At 52.7% G+C, this 17,239-nt stretch overlaps 1 protein-coding gene across 4 annotated transcripts in view; it reads right to left on the bottom strand.

Moving 5' to 3' along the window:
* Positions 1-367: 367 nt before the first annotated feature.
* BICDL1 (BICD family like cargo adaptor 1) overlaps positions 368-17,239 on the bottom strand; it is a 104,207-nt gene continuing 87,335 nt past the window's right edge. Inside the window, exons 5-11 of one of the 4 annotated variants that reach the window (XR_006209657.1) lie at positions 17,024-17,203; positions 16,206-16,424; positions 15,009-15,152; positions 9,329-9,459; positions 4,708-4,828; positions 3,841-3,949; positions 3,109-3,696 (exon numbers count right to left, since the gene is read on the bottom strand). Coding sequence is in view for 3 of the 4 variants with exons in the window: in XM_042961376.1 (XP_042817310.1) it covers positions 1,745-1,906; positions 4,708-4,828; positions 9,329-9,459; positions 15,009-15,152; positions 16,206-16,424; positions 17,024-17,203 (957 nt within the window). In the remaining variant the exon portion in view is untranslated. Of the gene's footprint in view, positions 1,907-3,107; positions 3,950-4,707; positions 4,829-9,328; positions 9,460-15,008; positions 15,153-16,205; positions 16,425-17,023; positions 17,204-17,239 lie in introns of those variants that run through there. The other 3 variants (XM_042961376.1, XM_042961377.1, XM_042961378.1) reach the window with 3 other exon arrangements.

Below are 17,239 nucleotides of genomic sequence, written 5' to 3'. Positions count from 1 at the left end.
CCCCACGTGCCTGGAAGGATGCAGCAGTGATTTCTTTCTGGCTCGGTTTCTGGCGAGCTGCAGGGCCCACTCAAGGCTTGGGGAGCAGTGCCGGCGGGGCCCGCCCATAGCCGGGCAGCTGTAGCGCTGGCGGGGCGCCCGGGCCCCGGGCGGGCGTGGAGGCGGTCCCCACAGGGCTGTCACGGACAGGATGCCCCTTCCTGGCCGGATCCACCCACCGGTCACGCCAACATGGGAGGTGAGCTCCCATGTGCGTGAAGGACTCACTAGTGCCTCTACCACCACAGCCAGCTGGCGGCGCTTCTGAAACGTGAGCTGCGTTCCGCCCAGACAAGCCCTCCAGGTACCCAATGATGGAGGCGGGAGGCTCTGTAGAAATTCATTTTATTCTTAGACTATTTTCAAAAGAAGCAGTGGTGCGCTGTTTTTCTAAAAATATGCCTTTATAGATTTATATAGAATATGTATATTATAAAATCCATACATGTATTTACATGATTGCTACATACAAAATTACAGCACTGTGGTATGTACATATCTATAGGTACATTCTTTCCGCTCGTCCCTGCTGTGCTTTTCCCGTGTGCGGGAGGGAGATGATCCTTTGTAAAGCAGCTTGCGGGCTGACTCAGCCCGGGGTGCCTCTGAGTGAGGGCCTCAGCAGAGAAGGTGGGATGGCTGCTGAGGAAGGAGCAGAAGCAGCAGGCTGTAGGATTCATCCTTCTGCAGGCCTGGCGGGCAGTATCTGGAGGCAGACGCCCTGTGGTGCCAGTGCTGCCCTTGAGGTGGAGGTGGCTGACTGCAGACCCCTCTGGGGCCATTGTGGCCTGGACTCGCTTGGCTGAGCCAACACCTTGTATGTGTGAGGGGAGCAGGGGGCCCCCGGAAGAGGAGGAGACCCCCTCCTCGCTCTGGCCCCATGATGGGGAAAGGGCTGGATTGGCTAAAGCCTGCAGAGGGCCCATGAGAACACTGGCTGGCCTGGAGGCCAGGGAGGAAGAACAGTGGTGGCCAGCAGGGCAGGGCCCTTCCTCCTGAGCTCGGGATGGCATCAGCCAAGCCCCGCTGAGGCCCATCCAGGCCGAGTGCGAGAGAAGAGCCCCCGGCCGTCGGGCCCTGCAGGCTGGGCCTCCTGCCGCAGAGGTGCTCTGGGCAGAGGTGCATGCACGTGGGTGAGGAGCCGCTTCCCCCTTTACTCCCTGGGCCAGAGGCTGGGGGGGAGAGACGGAGGCTTAGCCATGGGCCCGGTGTCCTGTAGGCACCAGGCCCCCGCAGCTCAGGCCAGCTGGGGGCCACGACAGCCTCCTGAGGCATGCAGAGAACAGCCTCCATTCCTTCTGTTCCCCGTATTCTAAAATTGGGGGTGGGGCGGGGCGCAGCAGTGCCTGGGGTTGGATTCGGGAGCCACTGAGGGGTGGGCGGGGTGGGCTGCGATCCACTGGGTCTGAGTGGCAGAGCCCAAGCAAGGGCCCGCTCTGGAGACAGCCTGAGCCCCGCTCAACGACAGCGGATCCAGGGGAAGCCCAGGCTGGGTGTGGCCTGGCAGTGGGGACAGGGCTTGCCGCCTATCCCTCTGCTGAGGGCAGCCTTCAGAGGCCGAGTGGGCCCTCCCAGACGACTCGGCCCCGGTGTAGGTGGGCAGTGCGGCCGCCGAGCTGGCCCAGGGGAGCCCTCGTGCAAGCACCCCATTTCAGTCACCTCTAGTCCAAAGTCGCCCGTCCTTGCTGGCCTGACTCCTCCCAGCCTAAGTTTTCCTGAAGAACGAGAAGAGCCGTTTGCCTTCGGCGGTGCTGGGCTCGTCCCCGCGCCCCGCGCCCCGGGCCCCCGAGAGGGCGGCAGCAGGCCGGCTCCGCTCCTTCAGGCGCGTGTCCATCAGCTGCCGGTCAATGACCCTGTGCATGTCATCCTGCAGAGGGCAGAGCGAACGGGCTGAGCAGGGCTCCGACCTGGTGCCGCGGGGGCAGGGGCGGGGACAGGGAGCAAATGTCAGAAGGACGCAAGATGATGATGAGGAGGAGGAGGAGGAGGAGGAGGAGGAGGATGGGATGAGACCAGATGACTGAACGGGGCCACAGCCAGGCCGCCTCGACCAAGAAGACAGCAAATGTAGACATGATGCCCGGATGCACAGGAGCCACTGACACCTCAGCCTCAGGGCCTGGGGCGTCTTCCTGCTGGCTTTGGCTGCTTGGCGGGCCCCACCACGGGTCTGGCCCTGCTCCAAGCCCAGAGCAGGGCAGGCCCGGGCCCACGCTGCTACTTCCCTGTCTCTACCCAGGCCTTGCCTGTGACTGGCCTCCTCTGCCCTGCCTCCCGCGCCCTTGGGGCTGGGTGTCTCTCTCCGGCACCCCTCCCGAGAGGCCCTAGCATCACGTCGCCCGCCAGCTCTCCAGTCCAAAGGGTCAGCCTCAGGGGGCTTCTCTTGTCCCTTTGCCCCCTTCAGGTTACACCAGCTCGCACCACTGGTGCCTAGATGCCACTGGCAGCCCCACGCGGCAAGGACACAGGCTCCCAGGTGCCGCCGTCCCCACTAGCGACCCCACGCGGCTGCCCTCCGCTGGCATGGCTCAGCACAGGTGTGGCACAGGCCGCGGGCATCACTATCTTCACTGCCCGCCCTGCTCCAGCTTAGGCCCAGATCTTTGGCTTCTTCACTGGGGCGGCACCCTTCCCCGGTTTGGTAAAGTTGCCTAGAAAATGCCCCCCTCACCTCGGCCGCCTTACAGCACAGCATCTAGAGCATCTTTTACCCGCCCCGCCCCGCCCCCCAGGGGCTTTTGGGCAGAGCAGCTCCACCCTCTCTCCATTCTAGTTATTAGATTCCGATTCTGCACAAGATTCCACTTGACCAAGCATTCTGCCACCGACAAAGTATGAAAACTACTGGCTTAGAAACAAACAGCCCTGTCTAGTGAACATCAGCAGGAACGTAACAAGTGTTTGCCTGATCTCTTCACCCCTGAACCCAGTGGGCTCCGGGACGCCTCGGGGCGAATCAGCGGGCTCGTGTCCTGCCGGAGCGCAGGACAGTGAGGGCCCGGGCAGAAGCGGGGCTGGCGCCCCCCCCCCCCCCCACCTTGTCCATCACCTCCTGCACTCACACCCACGCTGTCACCACGTGGTGTCACACTAACTTCTCTGCAGGTTTCGGTGTGAAACAAAGGGACTTTCCTGACCCCGGCCCCGGGTAGCAGCAAGGGTGGACGTCCTGCTCCCTACCCTTGTCTGTGTCCTGCTCTCCCACTTTCCTCTCCTCTTTCTTCACACTCAACTTCTTCCAGCGCCTCTCCTCCTCACAGAAATAGGGGTCATGCTCTCTGCCTGAGGTCCCCCTGCCGAATCTTGGGCCCAGTGCCCGGCACTTAGGACATGCTCAGTAAAATCTGTTACGTACGTTGGGAATGTTACAGGGTCCTCCAAACAGAAACGCTTTGAGGTGCCAATGCTTTTTCTGGCAATTGCAAATTGCATTTTTTATACTGTGTAATCCCACGAAATGCATCCCTTTAGAACTTCGTACAGACGCATGCATGAACCGCTTATAATTCCACCCCTTCCAGTACTTGTGTGGGCAAAACAGCCCATTTATGAGGAGGGAGCACCAAGAAATCAGGGCTTAGCCAGTCAAAAAGGGGCCGGCCCGGTGGTCCTGGCCTACGAGCTGCATGTTCACTGGACGCGGTGATGGGAGGAGAGCTGCAAATGACGGCATGGCACACGGCATGAGATGACGCCGGACGCTGGCACACACAACACGGTGGGCCACACACAGGAAGGCGGCAGGGGCGGGACTGTGATGGCAGCAGGGTTGGGGTGGGTGGGACGGGGGGTCGATCTCACCTCAAAGGCAGGAGGGGTGTACAACTAAAGCTGTTGATACGGGAACTGAGAAAGGCCACTAGATCAGAAACCAAAGGAGCCAGATAGTAAAAAGCCCTGAGGAAGCAAACTGTAGCCGGGAGAGAAGAGAGAAGAACAGGGGCCGTAAGCCAGGGGACGGCCAGCTGCTCGTGAGCGAGAGGCTGAGGGGTCAGGGACCATGTCTCTGGGGAAGGGGGCTGTGCTCCTGCAGCCAGCCCCGCAGGGCCCTCGGGGGAATGGTCACTGCTAACCCGTCCCCCAGCCGGGGGTGGGGGTGGTGGGCTCTTTCCTGGCCTCCTGAGGATTTCTTGGGGGAGAAACACGAATAGATACACCCATATCCTGAAATCGTACCACTCGAACCTCATTAACAAAGAGCAAGGACAGCCCTGGCCCAGAGGGGAGCTGTGCTGGGGCTGGGGCAGAGCAGGCGGACGGGACTCTGAACATGGTGGTCCTGGAGATGACCCAAAGACCCCTTTCCCCCAGGATAGTGCTCTCTGGCAAAATGAAGCTGGCCTTCGAGAAAAGGAAGGGCAGCAGCTGACGAACTACATCCAGTTGTGAATTTCGGTTCCACCAAATAGGGCTTCCTGGGCCCTCTGTGTTAACAGCTACTTCTTTCCAGCTAATTTAAACAAAACTGGGATGACCAGCTGAAGGAAGGCCCTGCCCCACCGCTCTGGAAGCATCCTCAGGCATTCCTCCCTGGAGACTCACCCACATGCACACGGGACCCTCTAGTAACAAACTCTCCTCACGCGCTGCTTGGGTTTGAAGACTCCCTCCCACCCCCCTTCCCCCAAGCCCTGTTTTCACTCACCCCAGGGACTCAGGGCTCTTTACCTGCCACGCCTCAAGCTGCTGTGAGAGGTTCAGTTTCTGCTGAATGGCATCCAGCAACTGGCTGTTCAGTGACATCATGTCCATCTTGCACTTGGCAAGTTCCAGCTCCACAGCATTCTTCCTGAAAACAGACAAGCCAGGGTGAACGTGGGCACCTGGGGTCCACAGGACGAGGAGACAGACTCCGACCTTAAACTCGCAACAAATAGGAGCTGTGACAGTAACCAGGATGTTATTTGTAGAAAGCTGGAAAGTTCACAGCACGGGTTCATATCCCTTTTCTCAACTGTTTTGACGACCTATGGGTGAAGGGAGCCCCTGCCTCCCCATCTCATGGATGAAGAGCAGTTTTGAGAGGAGGATACTGAGGAGGACTGGAACCCAGAGGAGATCAAAGGCCTCACACAGTACTATGAAGTTGCTAATCCCTCCCCAAAAAGGCCAGTCCCCATGAGAGATAAGGCCCTTATCCTCTTGGCCCCTCCTTTTCACTAGCAATGCCCCCGGCCCAAGGGATCTATCCTAAAGAGGCCACACATGTGCCAAAGTAGCCACATAGTGGTGGTGACTACAGCCTAGCTAATCATAGTTGCCAACAATTGTTGGCAGAACAATTATATGGTAGAACACAGTCATCACAACCAACCACGACAGTGAATATTCAAACAGTGGGGAAATACGACGTTTTGCTGAGTTGGAGAAAAGCACAAGACAAGGTCTAACAGGATACTGGCTTTGTAAAAGAAAAAAAGGTCATACAAAAAAAAAAAAAGTCTATTTGGCTATCTCTGGATGATCGTTGATGGGATCCTACATACTTTTGCATTTTGTATTTTCATAGTTTAGTATGTTTCACATATTACTCTGTTTGCCTTTTCCAACATTCTTAAATCATAGTTGTTCAACGCAAAACAAAATTAAATTTTTTCAGGGCTGGGGGAATGGGACTAAAAAATATAAGACACTAACTGAACAGCTTCTGCCAAGGAACACAGGTTGCCCACCTGCCAAACTGGACATTATTTAGCCCCCATTATCAACTGCTACCTTTTGCATTCCCAATGGCAATGCAAAAATGCCTCCATGCACAGGGCCAGCGACCCAGGTGCCCGTCCCAAGGACAGCTACAGGACCTGCCTATAGAGGCCTCCTTGCTGGGGCCTCGGACAGGGGCTGCACCAAGGGAAGCGTGGTTGGGAGGTAGGGTAGGTGGGGGTAAAGCTCTCGGGGCCGCCGCCATGACCAGCACTTCCTCTCTGGCCACAAATCTACCCGTCCAGTCACCTCCCCTGACACCTCATGGCCGCAGAACGGCGCCCCGTCCGCCTTTCCCAGGAAAGCCGGTCCAGAAGGCTTGCAACACCCCAGTCCGCCCACCGCACTGCGGCTGAGGGGCCAGGAGCTGAGGACGTCCAATGAGGGCCGGCGTCTCAGGTCTCAGACGTCTCAGGGAGCCCTGTCATGCCCGCTGCCATTGGCTGGCGGTAAACAGCGGAAATCCTTGCGTGGCACCGGTTGCCATGGACGCCTGCCTCCCCCCACCCCACCCCACCTCGCACCGGAGACAGCTGCAGCCTCAAGAGTGGCAGGGCATCTGCCAGCAGGTGGCGCCACGAGAAGCCTGGACACCCCAGAATGTGCGGACCAAGGGGCACACAGCGGGGACCCTTCCTTCCAGAAAACCCCGGAAACAAGGCCAGTCTTGCTGACCTCTGCATTCCAGCCTCGGACTGCACTCTAGAGAACATTTGCTCACTAGAGAATCTTGGTGTTTATCATTCACGAGACACCCCAGAGCAGGAGAGCTAAGCTGCAGAGGCGCTCATCAATATGTTCATCAGAATTTTAAAAAGCAATGCCTCAAACGGCTAGAATTCCTTATTTAAATGAAACCACTAGTAACTGACTTTTTTTTTGTTTTTGTTAGGCTGCCAGCCCCACATTTTTGTTTTTAGTGAGGGCCATTTACCTGCAAGGAGATAAAATCATTACTTAACTTTTCTGAAACTCATCTACCGTGTGGGATAAAGAACACCTTAATAAGGTTTTTGTAGCTGGTGAAGAGAGGGAAGTTATTTTTCTTGGGGGTTCTCACTCCTCTGACTACACACTAGAATCATGGGGTGGGGGTTGGGGGGCACTTTTAACAAGCAGCCCCAAACTAGGCAATTCAGATTGAAATGTTCTGGAGAGGGCCCTGGCATCCACGGTGTTCCCCAGGTGATTCTAAAGTGGTCAGGATGCAGAATCAGAGATGATGTAAATGAAAACATCTTGTAAAACCCCTAAGGTCCTATACAAAGTATAGGCCACTCCCCACATTTAAATGATTCCTTAGGTCTGTTGTGTCAATTCTGTATACTAAGAGTTTAATTTCTAACGGATAGAAAAAAAGCTATCCTACTGGAGTGATCTAACTAACACCTTCCCTAAGGGCCAGCCTAATATATAGGGTCCATGAAGGGCAGGGGCCTCACTGCAGAGTTCTCCCTACTCAGCAAGGACAATCTGCAAATCAGCTCCGTTGGTCAGATGCCAGGAGGTTCACTGGGCCTCCTCTGACAAAAGACGAAGACATTCATTTCAAGGTTTTGTGGAGACTTGCTGGCTTCCTCAGTCACCCAGATGTCAGAGCTGGGTTCCACTTACTAAGGGAAGGGGACTGGATAACTCCTGTTCTGTCTTCTCTCCTGTGCCCTGGTACTTTCTCGGGTTGGATCGCCCACCTCCCATGCTGATGGCAGAATATGGTCAGAGCTTGATGTTCAGCTCTCTTCTGCTTGTCCAGCTGAGAGAAGGTGACCAGCCATTCTCTATTTCTAACGTCGTTCTGCCTTTTATTCCCAATAGAGGCTTCCACAATTAGCACCTTAATTTTACCATTTTATTCCCTAACTGTATGACACAATTTCACCCTTTGTTATCATAAAAGTATGCTCCCACTCCAAATTATTACACTGCTATTCAAGTATTCACTAATAAATCAAGTATTCACAATACAGTGGCAAAGATGCACAGGTTTGTTTGGGAGCCTCGCGGAACATACCTCCTAAATGGACTGGAAGTTGTCGAGCAGTCTGACATAAGGTCCTGGCCAGATAGAAAAAAGTAAAACTAATGGAGCTGATGAAATGATTGAAGAGAACAGAAGGAAGGGGACAAATGTGTGTGGAAGGGGAAAGGTGTGGGGAAGTTACAATTTTAAAGTCAGAAATTACCTTCTACTTTTTAAAAAGGCATACAGTATCTACTTACAATTTGTTTCAAATGACCTCTTTTTAGTTTCCTGACAAGTAGCCTGGGTGGTAAGGGGAAAAGGTGTGGGGACAGGAGTCAGGAGGCCAGGGATCACCACTGGCTGTGGTCTTGGGGACAGTGTCTCAGTTTCCTCATCTGTAAAAATGGGCATTAAAAATGTCTATTCTTTGCTGTGGCTGGGGGTTAAAGGATGAAGGTGTTCTGTAAACACTAAAGTGACACAGAGGGCAAAATGTGTTGCAAAGGGCTCCATAAGCAGACACATTTTTAGTACCTTTTATCTCTGTACACTCAGTAACTAGGATAGACTGAATGCATGATAACAAATAATTTAAAGGGGAATGGGGAATATGCAAATATGTTTTTTTGCCAATGCACTTCCAAATCTTTTGAATGTAAGAGAATGCATTTCTTCCCTGCTAAAGAAAACCCAAAACATGAATAAAATATGACCAGTTTACTGGAAATGCAGTCGGAGAATGCATCAAACTCAGAATGTAGAAAAGCTCTAGGAGACAAATGATACGTTTTTTTCAAGTGTGACAACTGTGCTGTGGTTGTGTGTTTTACAGAAAGTCTTTTTCTTGAGTGAGTGAGTGTGAGAGAGAGAGAGAGAAAGAGACAGACATAACATGAGTGCACACCGGCAGGGAAAGGGGAGAGGGAGAAGGAGAGAATCCCAAGCGGGCCCCATGCCCAGTGTGAGATCATGACCTGAACCAAAATCCAGAGTCGGACATTCAACCGACTGAGCCACCCAGAAGCCCCAGAAAGTCTTTTTCTGGTGGAGATCCACACGGAAGTGTTTATGGATGAGATGCTAAAGTATCTTGTGATGTGCTTTCATACAGTCCAGTGGGGGTGGTGGTGGACGAAGTGGGTGGGGATATAGATGAAACAGTACTGGCCATCTGCTGATTGGGGTTGAAACCAACAGGCAGGAAGTTAGGGATTCATCTTACTTGTTTCTACTTTTGTGTATGCTTGAAAATGTCCATAATAAAAACAACACCCCTCAAAATAAAGAAGTTGAGGTAGACACATATAACGAAATTGGAAAACTAAGATCTAAGTGGAAAAAAACACAAGCCATGTAGAGCATCAGCCCATGGATACTTAAAAATGCCCAAACCACTGTATCGCTCTACACTTGCACATGTACAGGAAAAAGATCTGCAAAAAACATATACCCAGCTTCCAACAGTAGTGTTGTCTGGGGAGAAGAAAGACGCTGGGGGTGAGGATGGGTAGCAGGGAAACACTTTCACTTTTGGATTCTTCTGTATGCTTTAACTTTTAAAACTGAGCATATACTCATGTTGCTTGTGATTCAAGTAAAATTAAACACACCACGCCCACTCACTTCGCAATGGCCTCATCCCGGTCCCTGATGGCCTTCTGAAGCTGCTCCTTTGGTTCCTTGTCCTCAGACGTCACTCTGAGTCGGTCTCTCTCCTCCTTCAGTGCAGTCATCTCCACACTCAGCAGTGTCACCTAACAGGAGACCAAAGGGATGGATGTGGTGACATCATTGCTGCTGGCCTGGCCTGCAGTGTTTCCCTCAAAGAGACAGAAAGGAACAAGAAGCCCCAGGCAGGTGCAGAGCCTGTGTGTGGTGTGGGCATGTAGCTTCCACGGCCCCTGGTTCTGAGGGAGGCCCATCTCTTCTGGAGAAAGGATGCCGCATGCTAGGCTGGAGCCCACTGGCCAGGGCCGGGTGGGGTGGGGGGGCGTGGGGGATGAAATTCAGCCCTGGAAGGCAATCAGCATGCCAGATTCCCTTTATAGGCAGCCCACCACACACCGCCACTTCCACCACAAGGCACTCCCAGGGAACTAATGAAGACCACACATGCATCGGGGCTTGGAAACAAATTTTTGGGGGTAGGGACTCAAGTTTTGTTTCCAGCCATGTTGCACTCAACATGAAACATTGCTATCCACAGGACCCCGGCTGGACCCGAAGCCTGGGCCCTGGCTCCCATTTCTGTGACAGCACTTGCGGCAGCCTGATCATTCAACTTCCCCGGGTCAAAGCCAGATGGAATTTAGACACCTATGTGATGTCATCATCTTTCACTTTAAACCTGCTACCTTTTCTGTGGTCTATGCTTCAGTGAATGGCCCCACAGCCTATTCATTGGGAGTCATCTTTTGGTGGCACCGTGCCCTTCCTGGCGGCTCGCTCAGTGACCACAGCTTACCCTACCCACGAGAGCTCTGCAGTAGCAGGAAGCACAGCCTATTCATTTGTGCATCTCAGAGCCTGTGTTCAGTGCTTGATCCCAAACTGCTTGTGCAGTGGACAGTTGTCATATTTTTGGCTAGTCATCATCCCAAATCCTTTCCTATCTGGGGGACATTCCTGGTTGCATGAGTCTTGGTGGAAGACAGGGGATACACCCCCCACTGAGGAAGCCAAAAGAGGAGAGACACATCATTTCCTAGGTACACAGGCATGGATATGTGTGTGACCTAGACTTGCCAATCACACAGCCCACCTGGGACTGTAGTCCTTGAGGTGTCGGCAAAGCCACAGGCCAGGGGTAAAATTATTACATGGACAGCAGATTCCTTCTGTGGCCTCACTTCCCATGGCTTCTTCCTGTTTTGGAGCTCAGTTCTCCAGCCTTCCTGTCAAGTCTATAAGCTATCAGACCTAATTCCAATATAGTCTCTCCCTCTCTCTCTGCTTAAGTTAAGCAGAGCGAGTTTTTGTTGTTTGCAACTGGACATCCTGCTTGGTAGAACTCTCAGTAAATACTTGTTGAATGAATGCAAGGGTGAGCCCCTTCTTCCCAGTCAGTAAGCTCAGACTGGAGTCAGGATGACTGGCCCCGCCCTCTTGTTAAATACTGCACGTACTTGGACATTTTTTGAAGGGAGGATCCATGTATATAGCTCTAGCCCTCTCACAAGGGGACAGATGCTACCATTTCAATGTACTCCCCTACTCCAGTCCCAGGCCTAATCATCTTCAGACAGACTGAAATTGAGCAAAGGCCCCAGGATCAAGCCTGAAGATCAAGCTTCCCTGGAGATGCTTCAGACTCCCTAGACTGAGACGGCAGATTTGCCAGCTACCAGGGAAGAGGAAATCAGCTACTCAGGAAGAAATCAGAGGATACTCAACAGTGAAGAGGCATACCAGACAGTCTGCTGTTACTGTGGGCAATGGATTTGGTACTCTTAGGTGCCTGATGAGGAACATCAGGACCAGGTGCTCTGTGCTTTCGTGGTGGGGACAGTTGTGGTGAGCAGGGCTAGAAGCCCTAGGGAAGAACAGGCTGGGGCACCTGCAGAGGCCATAGGGTGCAGCTAGTCCACAGGATGCTGGTCAGAAACCCAGCCTCACCCTACATACTAGCAGGTTCTGCAGCCTGGTAGGCCAGGAACTCAAGACTCGGGAAGTACCTGGCAGAGAGAGAGTCAGACCTCCTCAGACCAAATAAACCCTAACATGGCCTTGGGTTGGCTGTGGGCCAGACAAGCTGAGTAAGCTACAGATAAAACTACATGCTAGGCAGGAAATGCCAACATTTAATATGCTCCAGATAAAAGTCCACAAGAGCTTTTTGCTTTGGTCTGGAAAACTTGGTTAAGGTAGGACCATCAGCTATCTGCCTCAGAAACAACAAGGGACTTACCTTCTTTGAGCTGCCCACACTGTTCATAAAAAGCAGGAGTAAAAATAAGTAGTTCCATCATCAAGTTGTTGTGAGGATCAAATGAGATTAATGACATCAGGGACCAAGCTCGGTGCCTGGCGGTAAGCTCTCCTCCTTCCTCTTCTCTGCACCAGTGCGAACCTCCTCGCTGATGGTCGTCATGAGGACTAACCTGGCTTGTTTATACACTGACTTAGGTTATAGCCACCCCTAAATCCACTTTTCCCACATAAGGTAGTGTCCTCACGATTGAACAGGATCAAGGAAAACATCTTGAAGTCCTACATCTAGGGCTTTATTTGCCCCTTCATTCAATAATTATTTGCTTTAGGAAAAGACAAAGAGAAGTCGGACCTCAAGCTTGTCCTCGTGGGGGTCTAAGGTTTGACTGGGAAGATGAGCTGTTGAATGAGAGAACCATGAGAAAGCAGGGCCGGGGGCTCCAGGAGGGAGGGAACCAAAAGAGTTTGAAGGAGGAAGTGAGGCCTGAAGGCTGAGTAGGGCTGATATGTACAGGTGGCAGGGAGAATCTTCTGGACAGAGGCAAAGGGCCGGGGAAAAGGCCCAGATGTGAGGAAGGCACAGGGAGTGTGTGCCATGCCCTATCATAGCCCATGTTCAATTCTGCTAAAACAAAGGAGGGGAGATGGAAACAACAGGAAAAGAGGCTAAATGGCCAGAATGCAGCCAGACTGTGGGGGCCACGAGGGTTAGAGGCTTCCCACTACTTAATGATAGGAAGTCAATCCAAAACTTGTAAGGGTATTTCATTTCAAGCTGTGCTTCAGGAAGATCAATCCAAATCCTGTGGAGGTTAAGTGGGCTGGGGGAAATACGACCAAAGCTGGGGTGTGAAAGAGTGAAGGTCTGAAATAGGGCAGTGGCTAGAAACATGGAGGAGAGAGAACACAGGGAGATTTCACAGAGGAGGGTCACCAAGATTTCATTAGTGAAGGCCTTGTGTTCCCACTACATGCTCCACTGTGCTTTCATGCCCTTTCTGGAGTAACTGGCCAGCGCTCCTGTCAGGCCCTATAAAGGAGCCAAACACAGGACTGGGACTGTTTCTTATTGCACCTCCCACAGCCTGGTTTACTGGCTTGAGAATCGGCAGAGGGGCTCCACAGATAACTGTTTTTTATATTGCTCTGAAGGTCCTCCCTGCCTCTCAGCAGCCGTCCAGACCCCAGTCAGCCCTGGTGAAACAGGAGCCGGCAAAGCCGTGGGGAAGGGGCTCTCCACGGCGCAAGGGTGTGGGGCAGTCTGGTTATGGATTCTGGTCTCAAACACAATTATGAATTAAATGAAACCTGGACTCCCTTTTAAAAATTGGATAGGCTTCTGAGGGTCAGATCACTTCATCTTCCAGGTCCCACATTTTTTACCTCTGGCCCAGTCTCCAGGAGGAAAAAGCATACTCTCTGGTAGGAATGCAGTGGGCTGGGAGGCTGGATCAGCCCCTGGCTGAGGTCTCACCCTAGTCTAGGAGCTGCCTGCTGGAATTTTGGTTTTGCATTACCTTGTTGGGACTCTGCCTCCACGCCCCCCTCCCACCCCCGTCATCCCCCCCCACTCCCCCCACACCCCCACGGCAGGGTACAGAGCTGGTCTGACTCTTCTCACAATTCCAGGAGAGGCTGCGGAGCGCAGGAGTGCTGTCCTGTTCATTCTGTGTTTGTCAGGGTCTAGTGCAGCAGTGGCACACGGTCCCTGCTCGGTAGCTGCCCCACCAACTGCATGAGGAATGTTGTGCCCGCTGTGCTGGCTACCATTTCTACTGGCATTCTGGAATCCAGTCTGCATCCCGCCCACTGCCTCGGGAGGTCAGCGTTGCTTCCATGGGATGGCTTTGGATGGGTGTGGTTTGGCTAAGAGATCTGCTGCTTTGACTACGCTTCTGGGGAGAGATGAGCCATTCAAGAGGCCCAATTCTAACCCCATGGGACTGAGTGTAACTATCTGCTTGATGGGTTATCTGGCATAAACCACTTATCAGCTGAACTTTTAAGGAAGATTCCCTGGTGGAGGAGATAAGTTCGGAAATAGTTGCATCCAGACCCTCAGCAACCTGCACCTTGCTTATGCTTCTGAATAATGCCTTCTGCTGTTTCTAGTTTTGTAATTCTGAGAAGCAACAAAACAAAAAAACCCAGGCAATATCAAAGAGCTGATAAGCAGAACACCCCCACAGAAATTTAAATAGGCTTTAAAGTAAACAAAACTTTTATTAACCCTAAGAGTTTTCAGATCCACTTTGTCCTGTTTGTATTCTTACAGTGTGAAGACCTGTGCTAGGTCTGAACTCCTCCCTGGCCAAACGACTGCCTGAGGGACTCAGGTTTTAGGCATGAGAATGTCTTTGGCGGCTCAATCCCATTCTTTAGGGCTTGGCCAGAAATGAGCTACCATTTTCATAGCATCTTTCTGTCCTCGCTATCTGGTCACTCCCAGAAAGAAGAGTACAGCAATAGCTGCAGGTGGGGCTCCCAACATCTTCGAAGAGATTTGTATTAGGAAATCTAATGGGCATGACCCCCCAAAAGAGTTTATTTCTATAGGGTCTTTTAAATTTAATAACTACGGACTGAAACAAACGCCAGGTTTACCTTCCATCTCTCAGCAACAGGTGCAGCAGGAAGGGACCACCAGCTTTGGACAAGGGAGGAAGGGGGCAGGCTGGGTGGGGGCAGGGTTTAAAGTGCTACCTGTTTGGCGCCCCCCCTCCCAAGTGGGACAGCACACTACACGTAACCCTGTCAAAAGGAAGGGCCTTATTTACCTCCTAGGATAGAATTTAGAAGCTCCTTTCTGGGTGGGGTTGCTCCTAAGCCTTTTAAAACTTTTCAGATCGGAATACAGACGCCCTTCTCCAGGATTCTCAAGAGATAAAGTCATGATCAAACAGGAAAGGAACAGCAAGGGCAGTAAGTGCTTCTAAAGCTGAAAAACAGGCTGGCGGAGGTGATGGCATTACAAAGAGAGAACAGGCCTGCAAAGATCAATTGCTCCTTGGTTTGCAAACTTCCCTGCTCAGAAGCTGCTGGAAAAACATCCGTGAATGTCCTGAGAGCTGTGGCACTTTAAACTGTCAGAATCCACCAGATAATATGGGCTCTGTGGAAGGCAGCATGTCGCCGGAGGAAATGGAGGGTCAGCTATTCTTATCCCTAACAATTTTACTTTGGGCTAAACCAGAGGGCCGTGCTCTTCTCTTGAGCTCACCTCAACTTCAGGTCACTGTCCTCTGAGAATCTGTGAGAGCAGAGCCACTTCTGAGACGTGAGAGAGGGAAACTCACGAGGGTCTCAAGAGAGTCTTGTGGGGGAGGGGTCACCGGTACATTCCCTGCACTGGACCGAGGATGGGGGTGCTCACCTGACTGTGGAGTTGCTGCAGCTCCTCTAGGCTTTGCCTCAGTTTACCCCTCTCTCCCTCCATGAGTTCCCTTAGGGCTCTTGAGTCCTCACTGGTCTGCCTTATCTGTTCTTCTAAGGAGTCATCATCAATTCTCCGGGAGCTCTGACAGCCAAAGAGAGCCACCAACCACAGAGATGGTGAGAGCAGGGGCGGGTGTGGTGAGATGGTTAGTGGGAGAGAGGGGGAAGTGAGACGGGAGGGATGGATCAGTTTGGGGGAGAGCAGGATAGAGGAGATGGGGTGGAGAAGTGGAGGGAGAGACAGGCAGAGAAAAGAGGAGACAAAGGAGGGAAGACAGAGTTAGAGGAGAGAGATTCTCTTGCCCAATTTTGATCTGCAAACATTAGCTAGACATTTATTTTTGTTTCAGGCTTCAGGGAAGTCGCATGAACAGCACACCTCCCTCTGACCTCTCCCTTCCCCCAGTGACCCAGCCTCCACAGTACAGTACCTTCCACACACCAACACGACATGTTCAGGTAAGGACAACCACCCTTTCATGACTTCATGTAATATGGGTAGAAAGACGTTAACTATTCTGTAGGAGGATGGAACTCAAAGTGAAACAACTGCCTGAGAGCCGGGGGTGTGAATGGAAATCTGTCACGAAGCTGGAAGAAACGCCAGTCTGCCCAGGAAGCCCATAGGAACACTCCTCATCTCCACAAGAGGAGCCACATCTGGAATTCTAAAAGGCCCTTGCTGATCTTCTCATCGTTCCGTGCTCCCTTGTATCCTTTCAGCAGAGGCTTCCAGTCTGGACAGTTTGCCTATTCTCAGCTAACCCCATCACGAGGACCAATGAGCTACAGAAAAATAACTTGCAGTTTTCACCGGGATTCAAATTTCTACATCCAAAACTTTTAAGGAAAGCCCTTGAACTGGAGGCCACCATGGCCTGGATTTAACCATGTGGAAAAAGGACTCCACTTATACACCAGTGTCTGCAGGAAGAGCACTCTGGAACTTCCATTCCTGGACGCCGCCCCTCTGCTCGATCACCAGCACACAGACCTCTCAAACAGTAAGGGCTCAAAGTTGCTACAGACTCTTTAAGGTTCCACTTCTGGGGTTAACCTCATCCCCTGTGCTTGCTTTCAACCTCCCACTAGCCGGGTCCTGTGGGGTGGGGAGCTTCTCGGCCCAGCCGCTTACCGTGGGCTCCATGCCATCCACAATACTCTGTATCAGTCTCTTGAGCTCACTGAGGGCCGTGCGCAAGCTGCCGGCTGGCACGTCCTTGGCAGATGAGGTTTCCGAAGACTCGTCCATCGAGGAGTCCGTGGAGACGGCCGAGTCAGCGCTGTCGTTCCCCCGGAGGTGCGAGCAGAGATAGCGGACCTGGCAGTAGGCCTCCCAGAGCTGCAGTCTCAGCTGCCCCACAGAGAATTGTTCCTGATTATGGGCTCTAGGGAGGACCGCCCCCGCTCAGCTCGTCCTAGCGTAGGAACCCAACATGCTGATACTCAAGAGCCTAGTTCTGGCGGAAAGACTTTTTCTTTTTTAAATCACCTGTCCCAAGAACTATGGATACTTATGCTGGGCCTAGTACGTCTATACGGACTCCCAGTTCTTAACTCTCCAGCCCTCTACCCATCTCCCATTTCTCTATACAGTCGGATACTGTGGTGGGAATCATGATTAGGGGAGTGAGTGGTTGTGAGGAGAATGAAAAAAAGCCAACTGGATGGATCATGAATGTTCTAGAGCCCAGTCAATGCAAGAGGCATGAGGCTGAGGATTAGCCGACAAGCATTTCCTAAGAGGCACTGGGTAACAGTGAGCCGGGGACACGCTCCGGTCAGGGCCTGCTTCATGACAGCTCCAGCCAGCAGGCCTGGGCTCACACAGGCGCAGGGCCACAGGCCCTTGCCAGGCTGGAGCCGGAACCATAGGAACTGGACAAGGGAGGGCTGACGGGCTCCTGAAGTCCCCAGGCAATCTCGCGTGCCGGACTGATGGGGCATCAGCACCTGTTCTCTCTCTTGCTCCAGTTCCTCAGCCTCCATGCTCTGTTCGATCTCGGACAGGAGGGACGTGCTGGTGGCGGCAGAGCTCTGCAGGCTCCTCTCCTCGGTGAGCTCCTCCACCTTCACCTGCAGCTGTCGGTAGGAGAGCCGCACCTCCTGGAGCTCCAGCTGGCTTTGGTGCAGCTTTCAAAGAGACAGCAAAAGGTAGTGAGGGTTCCC

Source organism: Panthera tigris, chromosome D3, assembly GCF_018350195.1.
Source record: "Panthera tigris isolate Pti1 chromosome D3, P.tigris_Pti1_mat1.1, whole genome shotgun sequence".
NCBI classification, from domain to species: domain Eukaryota; kingdom Metazoa; phylum Chordata; class Mammalia; order Carnivora; family Felidae; genus Panthera; species Panthera tigris.
This window is presented reverse-complemented; position numbering and strand designations above follow the sequence as displayed.